Consider the following 19,285-nt stretch of genomic DNA (forward strand, 5'->3'; position numbering starts at 1 on the left):
TAAACTTTGAACGTTGTTGCGCCATGGGTGTCTAGCAGACTAGAAAGTTGCAACACTGAAGTGATACAGTCATGTGTAAAAGAGATGGAGTTGAACTATGTATAATTGAGTAATGGATCTAGATAGATACAGTATATCTATATACAGGTGTTCAAAGAGCAGAGTCCTCACACCTGAAGTTTTGGATTGGAGTCAACATTTCTACCGCCTCTGAGTATCAGATAAGTCAACATTTACCTTTCCAGGAAATTTAGGAAAACAACCGTTGTTGTATTTGTTGGCAGGGATACATACCCGTAGGTCATCATAAATGCAACACTGTTATTGATATTTATATCTCATGGGCAATTGAAGTGTCCGATTAAGCAATTCCAGAGGGCAAGCATTTACAAACTGATATGGTAACATCACTGCAGAAGAAGGGTCCACAAACAGTCAGTGCCCAAAAAGTACTTTTTTAGAACTTTAATCCCCCCCTCTCCCCCAGCCTCATTTCAACCCTTGTTGAGTCAGACCAGTGCTGCTTACTTGAGGACCATGTGATAGTTGGAGTAGTTGAAGGAGTAGCCTCCCACCACCCACATCAACCCAGAGTGCACCAGAGCCTGATGGGACGCCCGGCCCAGAGACTGAGCGGATGGTTTGATGCTAGGCAGCGCCCAGAAGGCCTCAGTGGAGGGGACGGACAGAGAGCAGTCTGGACCTGATAAATAGACACAAAAGACAGTCATGTTGTTAACATACATATAACGCATTGATGTGGCAGTGAGAAGTTTTGAATCATGAGGTAGTTATGTTTCAGCAGATATCAATGTTTCACTGCATCAGAGCACTTTGAAGTCCAAGGCAATATTCCCAATAACAATAAGGTTGCTCTTTATCTTAAATGAGACACAGATGAGTAGGAAAAAAAAAAGTACTTTCTATCATTGTTAAATAAGGAGAGATAAGGAGAGTGAAGACATAGCTGTAAGAGAACAAATAGCAGAAACTTTTCCTAAAATTTAGTTTTATAGCACATCCTTAATTTACAGAGTCAAATCGCTGAATCTGAGAAAGTGGCTTCACTCCTATTGAATTGCTGTAGTTGTGCTTCCACACTTAATCCAGGAGAGGGCAGTTCTTCACTGTCTCATCTAACACCACTAAACCGGATCATTTTTAAGAGGCAAGATAAAAATAATGCTATTCTAGCTATAATCATGATCAAGTTGAAAGGTTTAGAGCATTGACTCAGTTTTTGCAGGAGTTCCAGTAAGCCTATAACAGTGAGTTGTAAAATAACATAAGGAACCAGTAATCATATTTAAATGAGAAATAATTATTTACTTAGGCTTCAGACAAAAAGAAAGAAAGTTTAAAAGATATCTGAAGAATCTGGTAGAATCACATGTGTGACATTAAGAGAGAAGTACGACCATCAACAAATGTGACAAATAATGAGGAAACTAGCAGCATTTAAAAGCAAATTGGCTCTGTTTCATATGTATTGTCATGTTGTCTTTTGGTGGTTTCGATATTTGCATGATGACAAATGTCACTTTTTCTTCAGTGTAATATATTTTCAGATTTGACAATCTCATTCCTCTTAAAGTTGGTCTGAGAGCTGCTGCAGTCACAAATGGCTCACAAATGAAACGTAAAAAAAACGAGAATAATGAAGCCACATGTATAATGGGCCACTATAAGAGATTTCCCAGGATAACCCATCTATTGTTGTAGAATGTAAAGTAATATTGAATTGGGCATTGTTATGTTTGGCAGGAAAACAGCTGCTTGTTATTCTCCTCTCCTCCTTTTGTCATTTCTTGTTTGTCCCCTTTCACTTGAATAATGAGCAAAACAGAAATAAATCAGAAAGGTTCCATTCAATGCAGGAATCTTGGGGAATGTGGTACTTAACACTTGCACTGGGATTGTGTGTTATAATAGATTAGCTATAGTAGAAAGAAACTATGACATAAGGACTTCTTAAAATGTTGCACAGAACAGAACAGTTAGCATCAATGGGGGGATTTGCAGCTCAAAAACATCTAGAATCTGTATAGTCTGTAAAAAAAAAAGATCTGTCGTAAAAAAAGGATTATTACTTTTGTAATTGTCTAAGCATTTTAATGACTAGGCTTACATCTGAAACAGGAACTCACCACATAAAGAAATACAGCAATTGAAATTGAAATTCAGGTAACCCAGAAATGTAATACAACAATCCATCAAATAGTGCACTCAAGTATTATAATAATAGCATCATTTATTTATTTTTTGCTTTCATTTCAGACCATGATTTGGACATAATATTTTTGGGGGAAATTCCTTTAAAACAACTTATTTTGCTGACACTCCAGTGGAAAATGTCAGTCAAATTATTTCAGACTCCATGATCAAGGACAACGTAGCTTGCTGTTTCAAAATTGCTTCATCAGCTTAAGGTGTAAAGAAAACACCAGCTTCCATGCAGTCTTGCCAAGTTGCAGCAAGATGGCAATTCTTATAACATAACAAATGACCTAACCAGGTAACTTCATTAAGTAAACCATTTGTTTCCCAGCCTTGGGTCTCAGCCCTCCTAGACCGGGCTAATTAAAGGTGGTGAAGTAGCCTTGAGTAGAGGACACGACAAAAAAAAGTACAAAATGAACACATAATTAACTTTGTGTAAATCATTAAAAGATAAAAAGATATGATTTAAGAGATTAACTTGCACTGAAAAAGTCTGAGGTACCATTTTACCTGACTGTCAGAGAAAAGTTTAGAAATCAATGGTCACTTGCAGCTGGCTTGTAAAAAGGGCAAACAGTTTCCATTTATTCCACTTCATGAATTGGGTGGTAAAAGCAATAATATTTTATTTTTTTTAGGTTTGTGATGAACAGAAATTGTTATTGGAATGGTAATTAAATCTCTGTTATAAACTTATTTAGCTAGCACAGAGAGAAGGCGAGTTCCTGCAATTACAACATACTGTAAGTGCACACCATTGGATGCTGGTTTCTGTGTTGTTAATAAGAATTTCCAAGAACTCCTTGTTTTTGTGTAAGTTAATAATCATAATGTAAAGTCAAGGTTTTTTTGACTAGCAAATCACCAAACTAGTGTTTACTGACATTATTGGAACATGATGTTGTTACAGCTCATCAAACATATTTATCTCTAGCTCTTTAACTTCCACCATTATTTTCTTGCTCTAACTTTGTACAATCATGAAGACAACAAGCCAAATCTGGCTTCTCTGGTTGACAGCCCATCAGAATAAAAGTTTCAATAAAAGCCACTCGGTTAATTCTGTTAATTTCCTATTTCCTATTCTATTAATTTTCCCTAATTATATTCTGTGTCCTGACCCCCGTCCTGTTTGTCCTTCTCTTTTACCTTGCCAGCTGTCGTTGCACACACACAGCTTTTCTCCGGTAAGGTCGCAGTAGCCGTGATCCGGGCTGCCACAGTTATGCCTGCAGTACGGGATGTTGCAGGCCTCTCCTTTCCAGTACTCGTCACACTCGCAGTACACACGGCCGAAGGCAGAGTTCGCCGTGCTGCATCTGCCGTGACCCGAACAGTTGTTGGGGCATGAGTTTATCCTGAGGGAGGAGACAGCATTAGACAAGAAGTCAAAGAAGTTCTTGAAGGTTAAAGATGTCTTTAAGATACTGTGGAGGTCTCGTGATAGTAAGTACTAGAATTTATGCCTGTCAATGTTGAACACAATGAAATGTATCCTCAAATTTGGATCTTGTCATTGAAGACATAGAGACAGTGAAATTATGATTTTGTCAGTTCCGTCAATTAACATCCAAAAAATATGAGCACAGCATCAGGATTATCATTCTATGAATTGTTCAGGTTTATGAAGAGGCCTCTTTTTCCTGTTTTATCAGAAAAAGAGTAACTTGGTTAAAAGCTGTTGCCATGATATTCAGGCGACAGCCACATTTTGGTAAACACAGGACTCAACAGACACTTGAATCAGCTGCCAAGTGCTTCTCTCCATGTAACCAGTTCCAAAACCAGTGTTTAATCCCACTATGGTGACCTTGGCGTTTCCTCTAAGGTTGTCAAAGTTACAGAGTTTGTGCATCCAACAGTCGCATGTCATCATCATCCGAACATCATAAAAAATAAAAATAAAAATAAATCACTATCAGTCAAGCAAACAGAATGCTATTTAGAAAGGTCCATTGTAAAGCTTGTGGATTAAACTATTCCTGTTGAGTTTCAATGCACTTTATCCAAGGGGTGCCTGCCAATTAAATGTAATTTGTAATGGAACATTGAGAGATCAAAAAAGAAAATGTACTGCAGACTTACTCTCTAGAATAAATGACGAAAAAGAGCATTTCAAAAAGAGGAGACAAGAAGAACAAGCACAAATCATGTTCCCTTTTATTGTAAAGGGGGTTTGCTGCTGCGACATAAGGGTCGTCATGACAACCTTTATCTCCCCTCAGTTCGAGTATATACTGTATGTATGTATCGGTGTGTGTGTGTGTGTGTGTGTGTGAGTGTGTGTGTGTGTGTGTGTGTGTGTGTGCTTGGGCATGTGTGTGTGTGTGTGTGTGTGTGTGTGTGTGTGTGTGTGTGTGTGCTTGGGCATGTGTGTGTGCTGAGAGCCTTGAGGCTGTGTGATTGTAACCGTCCTCACCACTCACATGATTTCAGCCTATAACAAATCATTTAATTCTCCATTATGGCCTTCACTGCTGGCACACTGCAGCCAGGTTTATGACTATGAGTTGAAGGTGAGGAGGGCTGTTATTTTATACATGAATATGTGTTGATACTGTACTGAATCCCAAGGTTTGGGAGACAAAAATGTGGAACAAATGTTGCAAACGTCCAGGGCTACACCTTTGTCTTGTCTAAACCAGAAAAAAAAAAAAAGATCACGCATGTCATGAACTAGAGTAATTCAAATTTAACCTAATCTAAATGTGCAGATATACATGCATTCACACTGACCTCAAGCTCAAACTATTCTGAATTTCTCTATAGTTTAAGAAAAGTTATTCTTCACTTCACTTAAACATGAATACAATCTTCCCTTTTGTGATGTCTTCACAGAGTCTTGAAGCTGTAGTTTTTGCTCTTTTTTTTTTGCTTTTCAGAATACTGCTGGAGAGAGCCCTCACTGACACTAAAAGTGGAAAATCTTACTTCTTTAAATCATCTGTTGGCTTCAGGGTTAGCCCTAGCGGTTTTGGTGCCAAGGGGAGATTGGGATGTGATCCCCTTTTCTAATAGTGGAGTAGACTTGTAGTTTATTTTCCAGAGGATTGTCTCTTTAAAAGAATTTATGTCTGTTTTGATGCCATTTTATGCCCTCAAGCACTCAAATACATATTTTAATCTTAAAAATATTCAAAATATGTACATTTAAAACATGTTTACTAAGGCTGAAAAACTTACATTTTGTTTAAATTACTTTATTCTAATGTTTTTCTGTCTTAGGTAGTTTTTTCCAACTGCACCCAGAAGTCCTATCGTTTTCACCTTTCTTTGTCCTGCTTTGTAATTATTGAGTGCGAGAAGAAAAGTCAATGTGAGCAGAGCATAGACAGAGAGGGAAATAGTGACGTTGTCTGGTTGGCTTACAGGTTTACATAACTTTGTGTTTGCTGCTTCACTCAAAACGTTTGAAAAAAGGAAGGGAGCTTGAACATGGGACACCATACACGACAACCTACGGAATATTGTGTATGTCTCGAGTCTCAGCATCAGACTGAGAAGCAGTGAAGCAGCCCTTTAACTTTTACCCACTCAGGTAACAACTTACTGGAGGCCTTTTTTACAATTTTAATTCAGGGCCAAAAACATTAACATGAAGTCCATGAAGTTGGACATGTATTTGTTGTACTGTTTTATGTATTTTTATTTTCATATTTTAAAGCAATTACTCATAAATGCAGTTTTCTCGATGCCTTGTTTTTTTCTGTTTTTACAATACAGTAGTTACAGTCATAAGAAAATGAGGCACAATGAGGGTATTTAAAAAATAAATTTGACTCATCTCAGCATTAAAAGGTAAAATCAATATAGGTAACGATGGATTAGTTCCATTTGAGTCCATTAACATGTAATTCCTAATCCATGAAAAATGTCTAAACTGAATAGGATGCAGCTGTAATATAAATATTTTGATTACACCTGTGTTATTTTTGTTAATGACCAAACATTTAATCAAGGGTTTAGTTTGATTTTAGGTTGTCTAAACTTAAAGGAAACGAAAATCCATTAGTAAGGGACTGAACTAAGATCAAATATATATTTCCAATAAAGAAGAAGCACAATAAAAAACTGAACATATTCCATAACAATAGTAAACCTAATTTTAAACTGTCATATTATTTAATGCATCATTTTTTAAAGAGGACATATAATCCCCCTTTTCCATGCTTTTAAACAGTCCCCTGTGGTCTAAATGAAACCTGTGCTTTGGTCAAAAGATAACATGAATCAAGCACCAGAGGCGGAACACTTCGTTTTGGTGTGTTTTTTTTTTTTTAATGAAATGAGCTAATGAGCTCTCCCTCAGCCCGCGGGGTGTGCCAACCGATGCCAACACAAGTTCAGCTTTCAACTTCCATGGCAACTCGTCAGCATGCCCCCTGGGAAAAACATGGCTGCCTGAGACAATAAAAGAGGGATGGACTGGATGGGTTTATTTCATACTGTTTGGGTCGGAAGACACTAAATTATCAGAGCAATGTAGGATTTACATTGCTCCTTTGGGGTTAAAGGGGATCCATTAAAAAAAATCATACCTTTATTACAAAGTAGCTGCTATGGCAATAACCTTTTGTGTTTTATTAAATACTGTTGGTTGTTTAATGGAAACAAATTAAACAGTCGTTCTAATTTGGAATTTTTTCTGAAAAAAGTTGTTGAAAAAGTTTGATGTGGGGGTGATACCATCCCCACAATTTTGCAACTTGGAAAGAAAGAGGAGAGAACAGTGACAATGAAAAAAGGGAAAATATGTGATGTGTAGACATACGAGTATGCAATGTTGAAGCCGGTCAGGTTGTAGGCAGCATCGCTGAAGAAGTGAAGCAGAGCGTAACCAGATGTCGTCACAACCTCAGGGACCGTCTCATTGCTCCCAGTGTCTGGCACCACAAGACCACTGAAAGATTGAGACAGAGAAAAAAAAGAAAGAGAGTGAGACAGAGGAAGGCAGACCGCCCCTCTAAACAAAAAGCAATAACAATAAAAAGCTTTTTGAAATGCTGCTGTAGTTTATGGACTACGGTTTTGATAGCAGCGCTGGAGGGCTGTGAGATGAAAAAGGATTCCATTCAGGGATTGCAGACTGCACTGAAAATATGACAGTGATTAGCTTTAAAGTGTAGCAGCGCGGAATCATTCCACATTTTGTTTTTATTTGTTTGATGAGGTTGTTTTTACAGTAGTATGATCTGTGATTTCATATTTTGTGGGCTTGTCTTTTTTAACAAATGCAATGCTCTGCAAACGTAACACTGCACATAATAAATCTGAATCAAAGCATCCTCCCTGATGCAACCACAGCCGTTTTTTAAAGAACCCCACAAGTATGCACCCATTAATAATGAACACTGTGAGCTTATTTATTGGAGATTATAATGCATAGTCCAAGCTTGGAATATTCAAAGATTGTTGTCCTTGGTTGGAAACAGCTAAATTAGCCCTTTCATTTCCCGAGCACAACAAGAGATAAGCCTCAGGGAAGCAGGAGGTGGTTAAATTATTGTTGTAATACTGTTTTTTAATGGATTTGTATCCCACCATGTGCTTGTAGATTATCCTTTGGCATGAAAAGAGCAAAATATGCAATTAAGCTCAAGAAAATAAATGGTATTTACGATTTATGTGAGCAACTGAAATGTTTTATCTTTATTATCACTGTGCTTGGACTGTAATTATGAGGCCCATTGTTTGCCTGTACATGCAGTAATTTGAGTGCATTAAGTGTAAATGTGTTGCAGCTTTTGAAGCCAAAGGCAACCTTGAGTCATTTCCATATTTTCCTCCACTCTCTCTCCCTCTATCTGACAGTTCTTCTATTCAGACCTGCAGGCAGCACTCACCTGAACACAGCAATCAAAGGGGCGTAAATGGAGTCCCCGTCGTACACGTACATGTGGTCCCAGCTGCACTCCGTGGCAAAGTGATTGAAGCGCAGCCGGAGCACTGCATTCGGACTGGGACACAGAGCAGATAAAAATACATTTGATGAATATAGATTACCTACTGTCTGCTACATGCGAGTCTTGTTTTTCAGAAGGGTCTGCACTTTTTTTACGAAGACTGTAAATCTCAAATTGTCACTCACACTGTTCGTCAGACAACCTTTTCTGCTATAATGAAGTGAATGTGACAGCAATTGAATTTGATGTATTATTTTGAGTTTTTTTTGATTATATACCATGCAGTAAACTCATTCCCTGTTCATACTAACCTTACAGTGAACAGTGCCTAAGTGCAGTTAAAACAGTGCCTGGTTGTTTTAAAGACCTGGATTGCGAAATCAACATTTTTGCTATCCAGGTAATCCCACTTAGTTCTTTCTGGTTTTCCAAGAAGATGGGATGCGCCTAAATTTAACTAATTGTGAATAAAAACTGTTTGATATTTACAGTTATTTTGGGAGTTGTTTTATGGACAAGAGCCATCTTTTTTTGGTTTTACAACCCTAATTTCGACCTTGTCTGTGATGTCACTCTAGCAACTGGAAAAGTGGAAAAATCCTAATATACCAACTACCTCAAATGTTGTTGTTTGACCACTTCGGAAGTGGAATTAACATTTTGTTTCTGTAATCCTGAATCCAGACTTCTGCTGGGATCAGGATGATCCTGATTATTTTGAGCAAAGTTATCCTAATCCTAATGAAGGTTTTAAACAACAATTTAAGGTAAAATCCAGAGAAAACACAAGATTGGATAAACTGGTTTTATTTGTAATCCTTCTTTCAATTAAGATTTTCAAAAAAAAAACTATCCAATGAGAATTCTTATAAACAACCTGGCCCAGGTGAAGTTCTACAGGTTAGTTAAACTTATGGGTTGGCAAAATTGAGCAAAAAGCCAGTTTTATGTTTCACCCAGGCATTTCTGCTATAACTTAGTTCGGTTCTCTTTATAACTTCTGCTCCAAAAACCTGCCAAATATTGGTGTTCATGTTCAGTCTTCTTGATGTAAATACCATCACTCTTTTATTAATTCTTTATTCATGCGTTCAGCTGATGGCATCACAACTTGCTGAACATCGGTAGTGACAAACTGTATCATTTGAGCAGCACAAACTTTCATGTATGTCATCAAAATAATCTGAATTAAAAAATGGGATTGTGTAGAAAAATATGTGTATATACAATATAGTTGAATGTGTCCATTGTGTATTCAGTCTGAGTGTTATGCAACAATGGAGCACTACAATTCATAAGACAAAAAATAAAATGCCCTTAAGAGTCTATAAACTTTGAACCAAGTGGAACAAAGTGAGAGATATGGATATCAAACCAAAGATACTTACAATCCTTCTATCAGCCAGGTGCATTTGGTCTTGTACTTATAGTTTACTGGTCCATCTGTGAGGGAGCCTGACAGATCTGTTAACCTGAATAAACACATACAGAGAACAGAGACGACAGCTTTAGACGTATGATCAGTGAATATAAAAAGATTTTTTCCTTGGTTGGCCTGGTTGTGTCGTCAGATACAGCAGTAAATTAAAATTGATGTCCAAACTTTCTCTTATACCCGGTAGAAGAAAGAAATCAATTTTCTCCACTAGATCCGTCACATTATATATAACTAGTTTGATTTACAGCTACTGGATCAAGTACACAGAGTTCTTTTCAGTGGAAAACAAATCTTACATTTATTTACAAAACAAGAACTATTAGGCTAAAAACTAAATAATATAGCTAGGATGAAGGCTTAGTTATTTTATTAGTTAACCTTTTTTGTTTGATTTTGGGCCCTATTTTGTTACATCTTAAATTGACTACGCTTTTACTGACTTTTTTCAGCTTAATTAAAGCAAATTTGATCTTTTGCTCACCTTTGTCCTCTGCCTGATTGATTGGTCCATGACGCCTACATTCACATTTTACATTAGCGTGAGAGGAATAATTTGACATTTTGTGAGATATGCACATTGATGTTGTTCCCAAGAGTAACATTAGAAGAATGATACCACTCCTTACTGTAATTGCCTTATTTTGTTTTTTTCATAAAGTATTGATCCAGAATCAGGAACCATATACTTGCTTTGCTTAGCATGCAGGCTGACAGCAGGGAAAGCAGGCCAAGATACAACGTAATTAACATTATTATTCCACCTAGCAGCAACTGTAAGGCACATTTATAAACAAACAATACCTTTTGGGTTTTATCAGCAATCGGATATTTACTAAAACAATTGTGGCAAACAAAGCCAAGCTAACTGCGTCTCCCTGCAGCATTCCATATTTATGTTTAGCTAACATCCTTCAGGGCAAGAGCTGTACACTTCATCCACAAAACTCGTGTTAACCATTTTGATGCATATCTTTCCATGAAAGTTAACACATATATTTCATAAAAGCTGTTGGCTTTGTTTCTTTCTACAAAGCCTGCAGGCTGCATTGGCAAAAACCGCTATTTTATCATGCATAGTATAGAAGTTGCTATTCCAATCCTGCTGTTTGTTTGTGCTCTTTATGTTGTGATGGACCCAAGCTAACTCTTTATGACACCAAGTCACAAATCATCAAAAACATCAACAACAACAACAATGCACTGTGGCAGCTGTAGAGCTCTTCTGTAAGGTGAATTAATGTTTTGCTGACAGAAGTCTGGTGGCTTGCACATTGTTGTAGTTCTTTTGTCTGTGTGTTTATTTATCTGTTTTTTCTGATGTTTCTTTCCTTCCTTCTCTTTGTTCAGTCAAAAATGAAAATAAGACAAAGATTGTATGTTGAATGGCATGTTTCAAAGATTTAATAAAAAATATTGAAGCATAAACTACTTCTCTAACACATAATCAGCCCCACTACCTTCTGCTGTATGATTATCCACCCACACTTGTCACATTATATTGAATCCAAATCTCATTCATTTCTCTTACTTTGGTCAAGATCTTTATAAATGCATTGAAGACCGAGCCGATGAAAGACATGGACACCTTTACATTATTTACCTGGTTTAAAGTTTTTTCTTTTTCTTTTTTTTAAGTTTCAATTCGTGGACTTCTTTGGTCTTTTTTTTCTTGCCAATAATTCACACACCTCTTATCCTCACGTTCATATTAGCAGAAGAAGATTCAAATGTATTAAGATGAAGGAGATGCTGAAGTACATGCGTTAACTTAATGTTTCCATCCTGTGGGGATAACAACGACCTGCAGGGATCAACATCTGTTGAAAAATAATAGTCCTGTGAGCAGATAAGACACAACATCCCACTTCATTGATCATACCTGTCAATTAAAGTAATCCTATTTCATTGCTGCAGTGGGAGAAAGGTGAAAATGGAGATACACACACACACACACACACACACACACACACACACACACACTGTTACACACAGTACATCAGCATCACAGGCGCTGGAGACATCGCAGCCTGCCTCGGGGTTGGACAGAGTGTTACTGTATGTGCTTATGAGTGTGTGTGTGTGTGTGTGTGTGTGTGTGTGTGTGTGTGTGTGTGTGTATACAAATGTTTTGTGTGTTTATTATCTAAGCATGCAACATAATTAAACGCTCAGTGGTCATAGTGGCACACTGCCGGACAGAGATCAGAAACCTAAAGTGAAGCAACTATTTTGTATGTGTTCTGGGTAAGACCTCCAATAATGCTTTTAAATCAATTATTTGTTTAGAGACAAATTAAAATTTCCTTTAGGGATAGAATACAACATATTTATAAATGATAAAAAATGATATGCTTCTTTTTAACACGCTGTCGGCCAATTACTGTCGGAAACAATTCATTGGTTTGAAGTCTGAAGAAAAAAATGTTCTATTTTTTGTTAGTGAAATCTTTTTAGTATCACTGAAAGGACAAACAGGCAAATAAGACCTTTTTCTTAATTTTCTTTTCAGTGAAAATAAACAACAGAAAGGCAGCTCGGAAAAGAAAGTCTGAGCTTGGTGTTCTTTATCACTTACACTTGTATTGTTGCATTACATTTGATCTAGGAAGTCAGCAATTCAAAAATGCCAGTCAGATACTTCCTCAGGATCGCCCCCTCAAAGTCTGAACTCTGACCCTAGCTCAAAATCCAAAATGGCTGCCTTGTGTATCAACAGTAAAGTATAAGCTGTACATGATAGTTTTTATGAGCAACTTTGTCATGTTTTAAAATAATTATATCAAACCCACAGATCAGATCATGCAAGTCCTATCTATGGAGATGTTGTCATGTTGATTACTATATATAACTATAATGTAGCATGTTTTTGTTGCTTGGTATTAAATAACACAACAAAGGTACGCTTTGAGGAGTCTTTGTTACTTTTCTGACTTGTTACCAACTTGTAACTGGAATTTGTTCACTTCTGGTTTGACTATATTCCCAGCTCTGACATTGGACCTTCGATGTAAATGAAACGCGTCATTACACTGATGGCCCTGAAAAGTTGGCTCCAAGAGGCCATATTGTCTTCAGACAATAGATAATGGGTTCCAAAATTAAGCTTTTGTCCATTGGCTTTGCTCATCTGTTTTACATCTATTATATACATATACATTTCATACATTTAAAGTATAAAAATGTACAGAAAAAAAGTTCCTAATTTTTTTTCCAATGTAAACAGAGGCGAATGAAAAATGTGTGTTACTACTGTAAAAATGTTATCGACATACAAATCTATATTAATAGATTTCACGTCAACCTTAAGTTCTTGACATTTAGCTGATTCAATCTTCTTCACGCTACTTTTTTTTGTTCTCTGGCTAAACAACTTTACTTATTTCGCCACAGGGCATAAAATAAGGAAAACTGTCGTCTTCATCAGCATCAGTCAGCGTGTGCGATGAAGAGGCTGAATGTGCTGCTTCTCAGAAACAACAGAGGAAGTACGGGAGCAAACAGATTGCAGCACAGCCGGACACTGCCCACAGTAAACACTTAAATCCTGCCAATAAAACACACAAACAGCACATCCACACAGTCACACACACACACACACACACACACACACACACACACACACGCGTAAGCCTGAAGGAATGACTAAAAGCATAAGACAGCCCTCTGGCCACTTGTTTTCTTCGTGCTTTGATCCCTTTTCACCCCCACCTCTCCTCTTAAATATCTATGTATCCCTCCATCCGTCTGTTTTATCAACCCCCACTGATCACAGTTTGATCCTCTGGCTCTAATCCCAGATTAAGAGACAAATATTCATGTCATGATGCTGTAATGCCTGACTCAAATCATGGTGATATTGATGACGTGATAAAAACTTTTCCAGGGTTCCCTGCTGAAAAATAGAACACAGTACTCTCCTGGGATTGAAAAAAATTGTGTGTAAGTAATGCAACCTGTTATCTCTCAAAAGCTGTTTTCACATACACATTTCACTCCATTATGCGCTCCTGAAAATATCTAGCCAAGTTATCAGGACGACTCCGGAGATTGGCCTGACCTCACTGTTCACATATACACCTCGAAGCCGGAGACGGGGTTTGTCTTTATATCAATGTGTGTAGTTCAAATGAATCATACTATCAACAAATGAATTATAAAAAAACAGCGAAGAACATACTGACAAACTGAAAACATAATTACATCCATTTAATTACATGCCTGGAGATTATTGCACTTGTGCAGACAGCTATGCACCGTGCTCCAGGCATAGGATATAAATGTCACCACCTTCTCCCACTTGTTCGACGTGAATTCTGTGGATAATGTCCTGCTCTCACGTCACTCACTAGGACCTAATAAAAAATATTAGAGGTCTGATAGGAGAAACTCCGGCTAGAGTTAAAGTAAATAAATGTGTCTAGTTTGCAAGTACGATACAAAGATTTCCCGTCTTTTACCAAACTTAAAATGATAGTTGAAAAAAAATGTCTTTATTTTCAGCACTTAGAAAGAAAAGCATCATTTTCTGTTCAGTCCTTTATTACCTAACCCAATGTTAAATGTAGATAGACCACGATGTCCACGTGTTTTTTTTGTTTTTTTATTAAGTCTTAAAGGAGGTTTACGCCTATCTTTACTGAAACATGGACACAGGCACTCTCTGTAGGTGTGTAAAAGAGTCAACAGTTAAAATACATGCTCTTCCATCACTCTTCCTTTTTAAAGACTTAGCTTCTGATTAGTTTCAAAACAACTTTTATAATATACCATCCCTGTCCACACTCTGTGAATCCTTACAGTTAAGACTAACAATATCCAGGAACTGAATTGTGACAAACACTCAGTGTGGTTCTCCACATCCGCGTCTCCATTAAGTAAAAATGTCTGTGAGAGAAGCGTGACTCTGCAAAGAGGCTCTACAAAAACATGCAAAAGGTAGATCCCATGCATAGTTAATAAAGAGCTGACTGAAGCAACCTCCCACATCCCCAACAAATGAACACCTCGGCCATTAATCCTCCCAAAAAGGCTTGGCATTGAGAAAGACATTCATACCTTGCGTGCACACGATCACGCACACATTCGCAGTCAGATGAGGTGATAGTCCGATTGACTTGGAATTGAATTGAGGAGTATACACAGACACACACACACACACACACACACACACACACACACACACACACACACACACTGGCTGAGAGGCTGAGAATAGGCTGAGAGTGTGATGTTTGCAAAAGGTAGAGGGAGACAACAGAGTATGAAGACGGCACGAGCAAAGAGATAAAACAGAGACAGGGACGAGAGGATGAGGTAGGGAAAGAGAGTCCGGCACCCTTTGAAATATTCATCTGCTCAGGGTGAATAATTGATGGTGTACAGAAGACAGATGCACGAAAGATAGACAGACAAATGGATGGAAAGAGAGCAAGAAGGCCAGAAAAGATAAAGAGACACGAGACATACTGTAGAGCTCCATATCTTCAGGCAGAGAAGGTACAAATCTCCTGTTTCATTTATTCTGTTGATGCCTAAAAAGCTTCACCATGTCACCTTTTTGCCACTTAATTCACTTTCATCTTCAGAGAGACATAAAGAGGCCAGACACTAAAAAAGAAGTTGTAAACCCATAAAAAGTCATCTTTGGAAAACTTCTACGTCATGGAAATAAGTCCCACAGGCCTCACATGTAGTTTTACGCAGAGACGCAAGACTCCACAGCCAGTTCATTTTCAAGTTTGAATTTTGAGAAGAAAAACCGATGAGGACTACAATCAGGATAAAGAAGAGTAAGTGGAACAAAACAGCAGATTTTAACGCAAAGGTCATCATGAAGGTAAATGGACTTGAAGTTGAACAACCTGAACCTGGGTGCCTTGTACTCTTCAGCATAAGAAGGTTTTAAAATGATCAAAACTTTTCAAAATGCAGGCTGACTTTTCCAGCCCTCCAGGTACAACCTCTTTCTATGGAACAGGTCAGTATCGTGTAATAACTTGTTCTAACAAAATCTGTTGACTAAAATCAAGATAATCCAATGTTTTACTAAAATTGCACCATGACTTCAACATGCAAACGTATCACATTATCACCTTTCAATAAATGCACATTATTTATTATTCTGGAACTAATATTAAACATGTCTCTCTATTGATGTGCATTATTATAACGTTAAAATTTGACTTAACTGTCTCATGAGTGAGTGAAAGTCTCATTGCACACTTGAGTAAAGTTGTACTTCCGTAACAGAAGGGTGGCTCAGGGTTGACTCCAGAATGCTAGGGGGTGATGTGCACTCATTGGCAAGCTTAGACCTTGAATAACTACAGCTCCCAGGTGCCATTGCCAGAGATATTATCTGAGAAATAGAGCTGGACTTCTTTTCTCCATATACATCAGCAGATTGAAGATTTAATGGGCCTTGATGGTAACAGTAAGAAAATCTAATTGTACTTCTATTAGCTTTTAAGGAGTACCATCAGTGGTGTGGCCAGATAGTCTGCAGTGACACAACAAATTGCACAACTTAAGTTAAGTGTACTGTCCCGTAAAACTAATAAAAAAACAAAAGAAGTCATGTGTGGAGCTGAGGAGCCAGTGTGTCTTATGGGATGCATGAGAGAAAAAGCCTTGTTGTATTGATTTTCTCTCTCCAACTCCTCAAGCAAAACAAGACAGACATTCACAAACCACCAAGCTGCACAAGAGCGTAGTAACACAGAAATCCTCAATAACCACACACACGCTAATTTAAAGTGACAGCGTCCAGTCAGCTGAGAGTGACTATCACTGTCAGACACAAAATGACACACATGCTTGTGTTTACCCTCGACGGTGAGGAGTATCTCACCAACTGTTTTCATTCCTTTAACCTACAACAGAACACGGCTCCTTCACACTACGCACACGCCTACTCTCTAACATAAGCAGACACCAGAGTGGTCCAGATGTGACTTCACTCAGCAAATATGTTCTGCAAAAACAAACGATGGTTGAAAAAAACAAAAAGATATAAAAATGTGTAGGCTTGAAAATCCTCCAAAAAAAACTCTCCTTGACTCTCCTTGATGACCATATTTAGAAAACCTTCTCATGGTAACGACTAAATCAAATGAACTGTGTAATCAGCAGCAATGCACAACAAACTGGAGTTCCCTCTCAGGCCAGAAAAAAAAAAAACACAGCTTCTTCATTGAGACACAAAACTCTTTATCTTTCCCTTCATATATAAATGGTTGTCTTGTGTCTGTACTTTGCTGCATTTTGCGTCTCTTTTAATACACCAACAATAACCATTTAACAATAATCAATCAAAGAGCAGCTCAATTGTCAAAGGAACACACTATTCTGATCAGAGGAGGAAACCCAGAATTTGTTTACTGCAAATCTTATTCCATAAAGTCAGTAAACAAATATGCACAAAGAAAGTGGTTGATCAAAGGTTTGCAGTGAAAAGACAGGCCATCCCTGCTAGTATGGGAAAAAAAACAGAATACTTACTTTGTATTCTCTGGCAGTGCTACATTTGCTTGAGGATGTGCAAATACAAAAAGTGAAAGTAGTCCCATCAAAAAAAAGTTTTCTGAGGTATCATAACTACCAAGGGAGAAGAAAAGGTAGAGCGCAGAGAAACCTTACCATTACCTTAGGCAGATACTGTAGCAAATGCAAAGTCATAATGTTATATCCTAGTGTCATTTTGTATAGGTTTTCTAGTTGCCTGGCAGAAAACCCTGCAAACAATGTACAGATGCATTGTTTTATGAGTGTGCTCATGTTTTTTGTACAGACTTGGAAAATATAGAGAAAGAGAGTGGGTCATGTGAGCTGGAAGGGAGAAACAGGTGGATTTCAACACGGGCTGCCTGGCGTACAAAACTACAGCCTCAGTATATGAGATGAGCAACGCTAGGCCGCCATGACCCTGATAGTGATTTTGTGTTTGGGAAGTATTCTCCATTGGGATAGTGATTGTTTTAAAGCAGCACATCACATAGAAGTTGTATAAGTTAGCTCAATGTAAACTTGCCTTGTTTGCGTGTGAATAGTTATGTGATTCACATGGTTTTAACGTTATTGAACGTATGGCATTTCAGATTCCATTGACAGCTGCAGCTGCTTTGGTGTTGTTGATGATGCAGGTAGGACCATTAGTTCGCTGTCTTTTATCATCTAAGGCAACAGTAGCTTAGTAACTCAAATAACTTTATCTAACACAGTATACACTTGGAGCAACCACAAAATAAACTGAAACCAATGTGAATTTTAACTTTTAATTAAAGATAAATTAAAGAGCTGGATATTGTCGTCTGATGGCATGCAGCACACAGGTAGGCAGAACAACACAATGGGCTTTGCTCAGTCTCTAAGAACTCTCACTTTACAGAACATTGATTTGAGTACAACACCCTCAAAATCCTTTGAAGTTGAAAAATAATTTTTCGCCGTTCTCGGCTCTTATTAGTTTTTTCCTCAGAGCCGGTTAGCATACAGTAGCTTCCAACTAAGCAATATAGCCGACTTTTGATTCTGGCAGCGAGGTCCCGCCCACTGATATGTGATTGGTCTGTAGCTTCAGAGGAACTGGCCGTGTACTTCTTGCCTGCTAACAACAACATCTTCTTGTGATGCAATATGACGATATTTGCGTTACAGGGCTAAATGAGGGCTAGATGCATGACCATTCAACAATACTACCAGGTTTGTAATGATACAAAGCTTAATGCAAATGAGTGAAGTATTACGTATGCAGTCGAGGCTTTATGCTAAATGCTGAGACAACATTAACAGCTCCTGTGATATTTTATACAGCCATATTATTTTATTGTAATCCATGTCGCATATGTTCTCTATTATGCAGTTTTTTGTCTTTTGATTTCTATGTTGGATTTTTTTTAAGTGTTAAGTTGGTTTACTTACAAAACATCTTACATTCCTGAAAACAATGTTTCACTTCAACAATTTAAAAAAAAAAAAGTAAAATCATTGGATACGCCCGAATGTAACCTTTTTTTGTCTAACATATTAAATATATTACGTTACTGCATCAACAGGAAAGTCACACAAAGGCGGATAAAACTTTAAATACCTGAGCTTATAGTTCAGTGTATTTCTAATCTGTAGCTTCCGCAAATCTCCATCTCCCATCCCCCTGAGGAAACAGATTAATTCCACCATAACCTCACAGTTTTATATATAGACGGAATCCTCCATAACGCAAGAGCTCCACATATATCATTTCTCATGTACAGCGATAAAATCTTCCTTCTGGCAGCACACCCAGCCTCCCATTTCCCACCATTTATGCCTGTATCAGGTTCAAACAGTCTTGAGATAAAACAGCAGGTAATACTATCTGTGACACCTCTTGAACACTGTGCAAAAACCTTCACAGTGAATGAAACACAGAGGAGATAGCGGCAGAGGTAAATAAAGTACTGATGGATAACCAGACGACTCACACATGACGGCTGCACTGTTAACACCGTTGTGCATGCACACACAAAAAAAAACACGGGTCGCAGAGGTCCCTGAGCAGCATGGGGCCCCCACAGTAAAGATTGAGAGATCTGTAGTGTACATGTTCAAAAAATGTGCGTGTGGATGTTGAGGGAGAGCAAAAACAGGAGATGAATGACCAACAATTGAATAACCTTGACCTTCTCTGCAGATATCTTTTATTAAAAATCAAGAAAAGCCTTTCTACTGGGAATAACCAGGGCAG

The 19,285-nt window shown here is 37.8% G+C and overlaps 1 protein-coding gene across 4 annotated transcripts in view; it reads right to left on the bottom strand.

Moving 5' to 3' along the window:
- atrnl1a (attractin-like 1a) overlaps positions 1-19,285 on the bottom strand; it is a 232,028-nt gene that overhangs the window by 193,327 nt on the left and 19,416 nt on the right. For all 4 annotated transcript variants that reach the window (XM_079362624.1, XM_079362623.1, XM_079362626.1 and 1 more), the window contains exons 2-6: positions 9,512-9,595; positions 8,064-8,177; positions 6,992-7,120; positions 3,370-3,578; positions 529-703 (exon numbers count right to left, since the gene is read on the bottom strand). In XM_079362624.1, the coding sequence (XP_079218750.1) occupies positions 529-703; positions 3,370-3,578; positions 6,992-7,120; positions 8,064-8,177; positions 9,512-9,595 (711 nt within the window). The remainder of the gene's footprint in view (positions 1-528; positions 704-3,369; positions 3,579-6,991; positions 7,121-8,063; positions 8,178-9,511; positions 9,596-19,285) is intronic.

The sequence above is a fragment of the Symphodus melops genome (assembly GCF_947650265.1).
Source record: "Symphodus melops genome assembly, chromosome: 15".
Taxonomy (NCBI): Eukaryota; Metazoa; Chordata; class Actinopteri; order Labriformes; family Labridae; genus Symphodus; species Symphodus melops.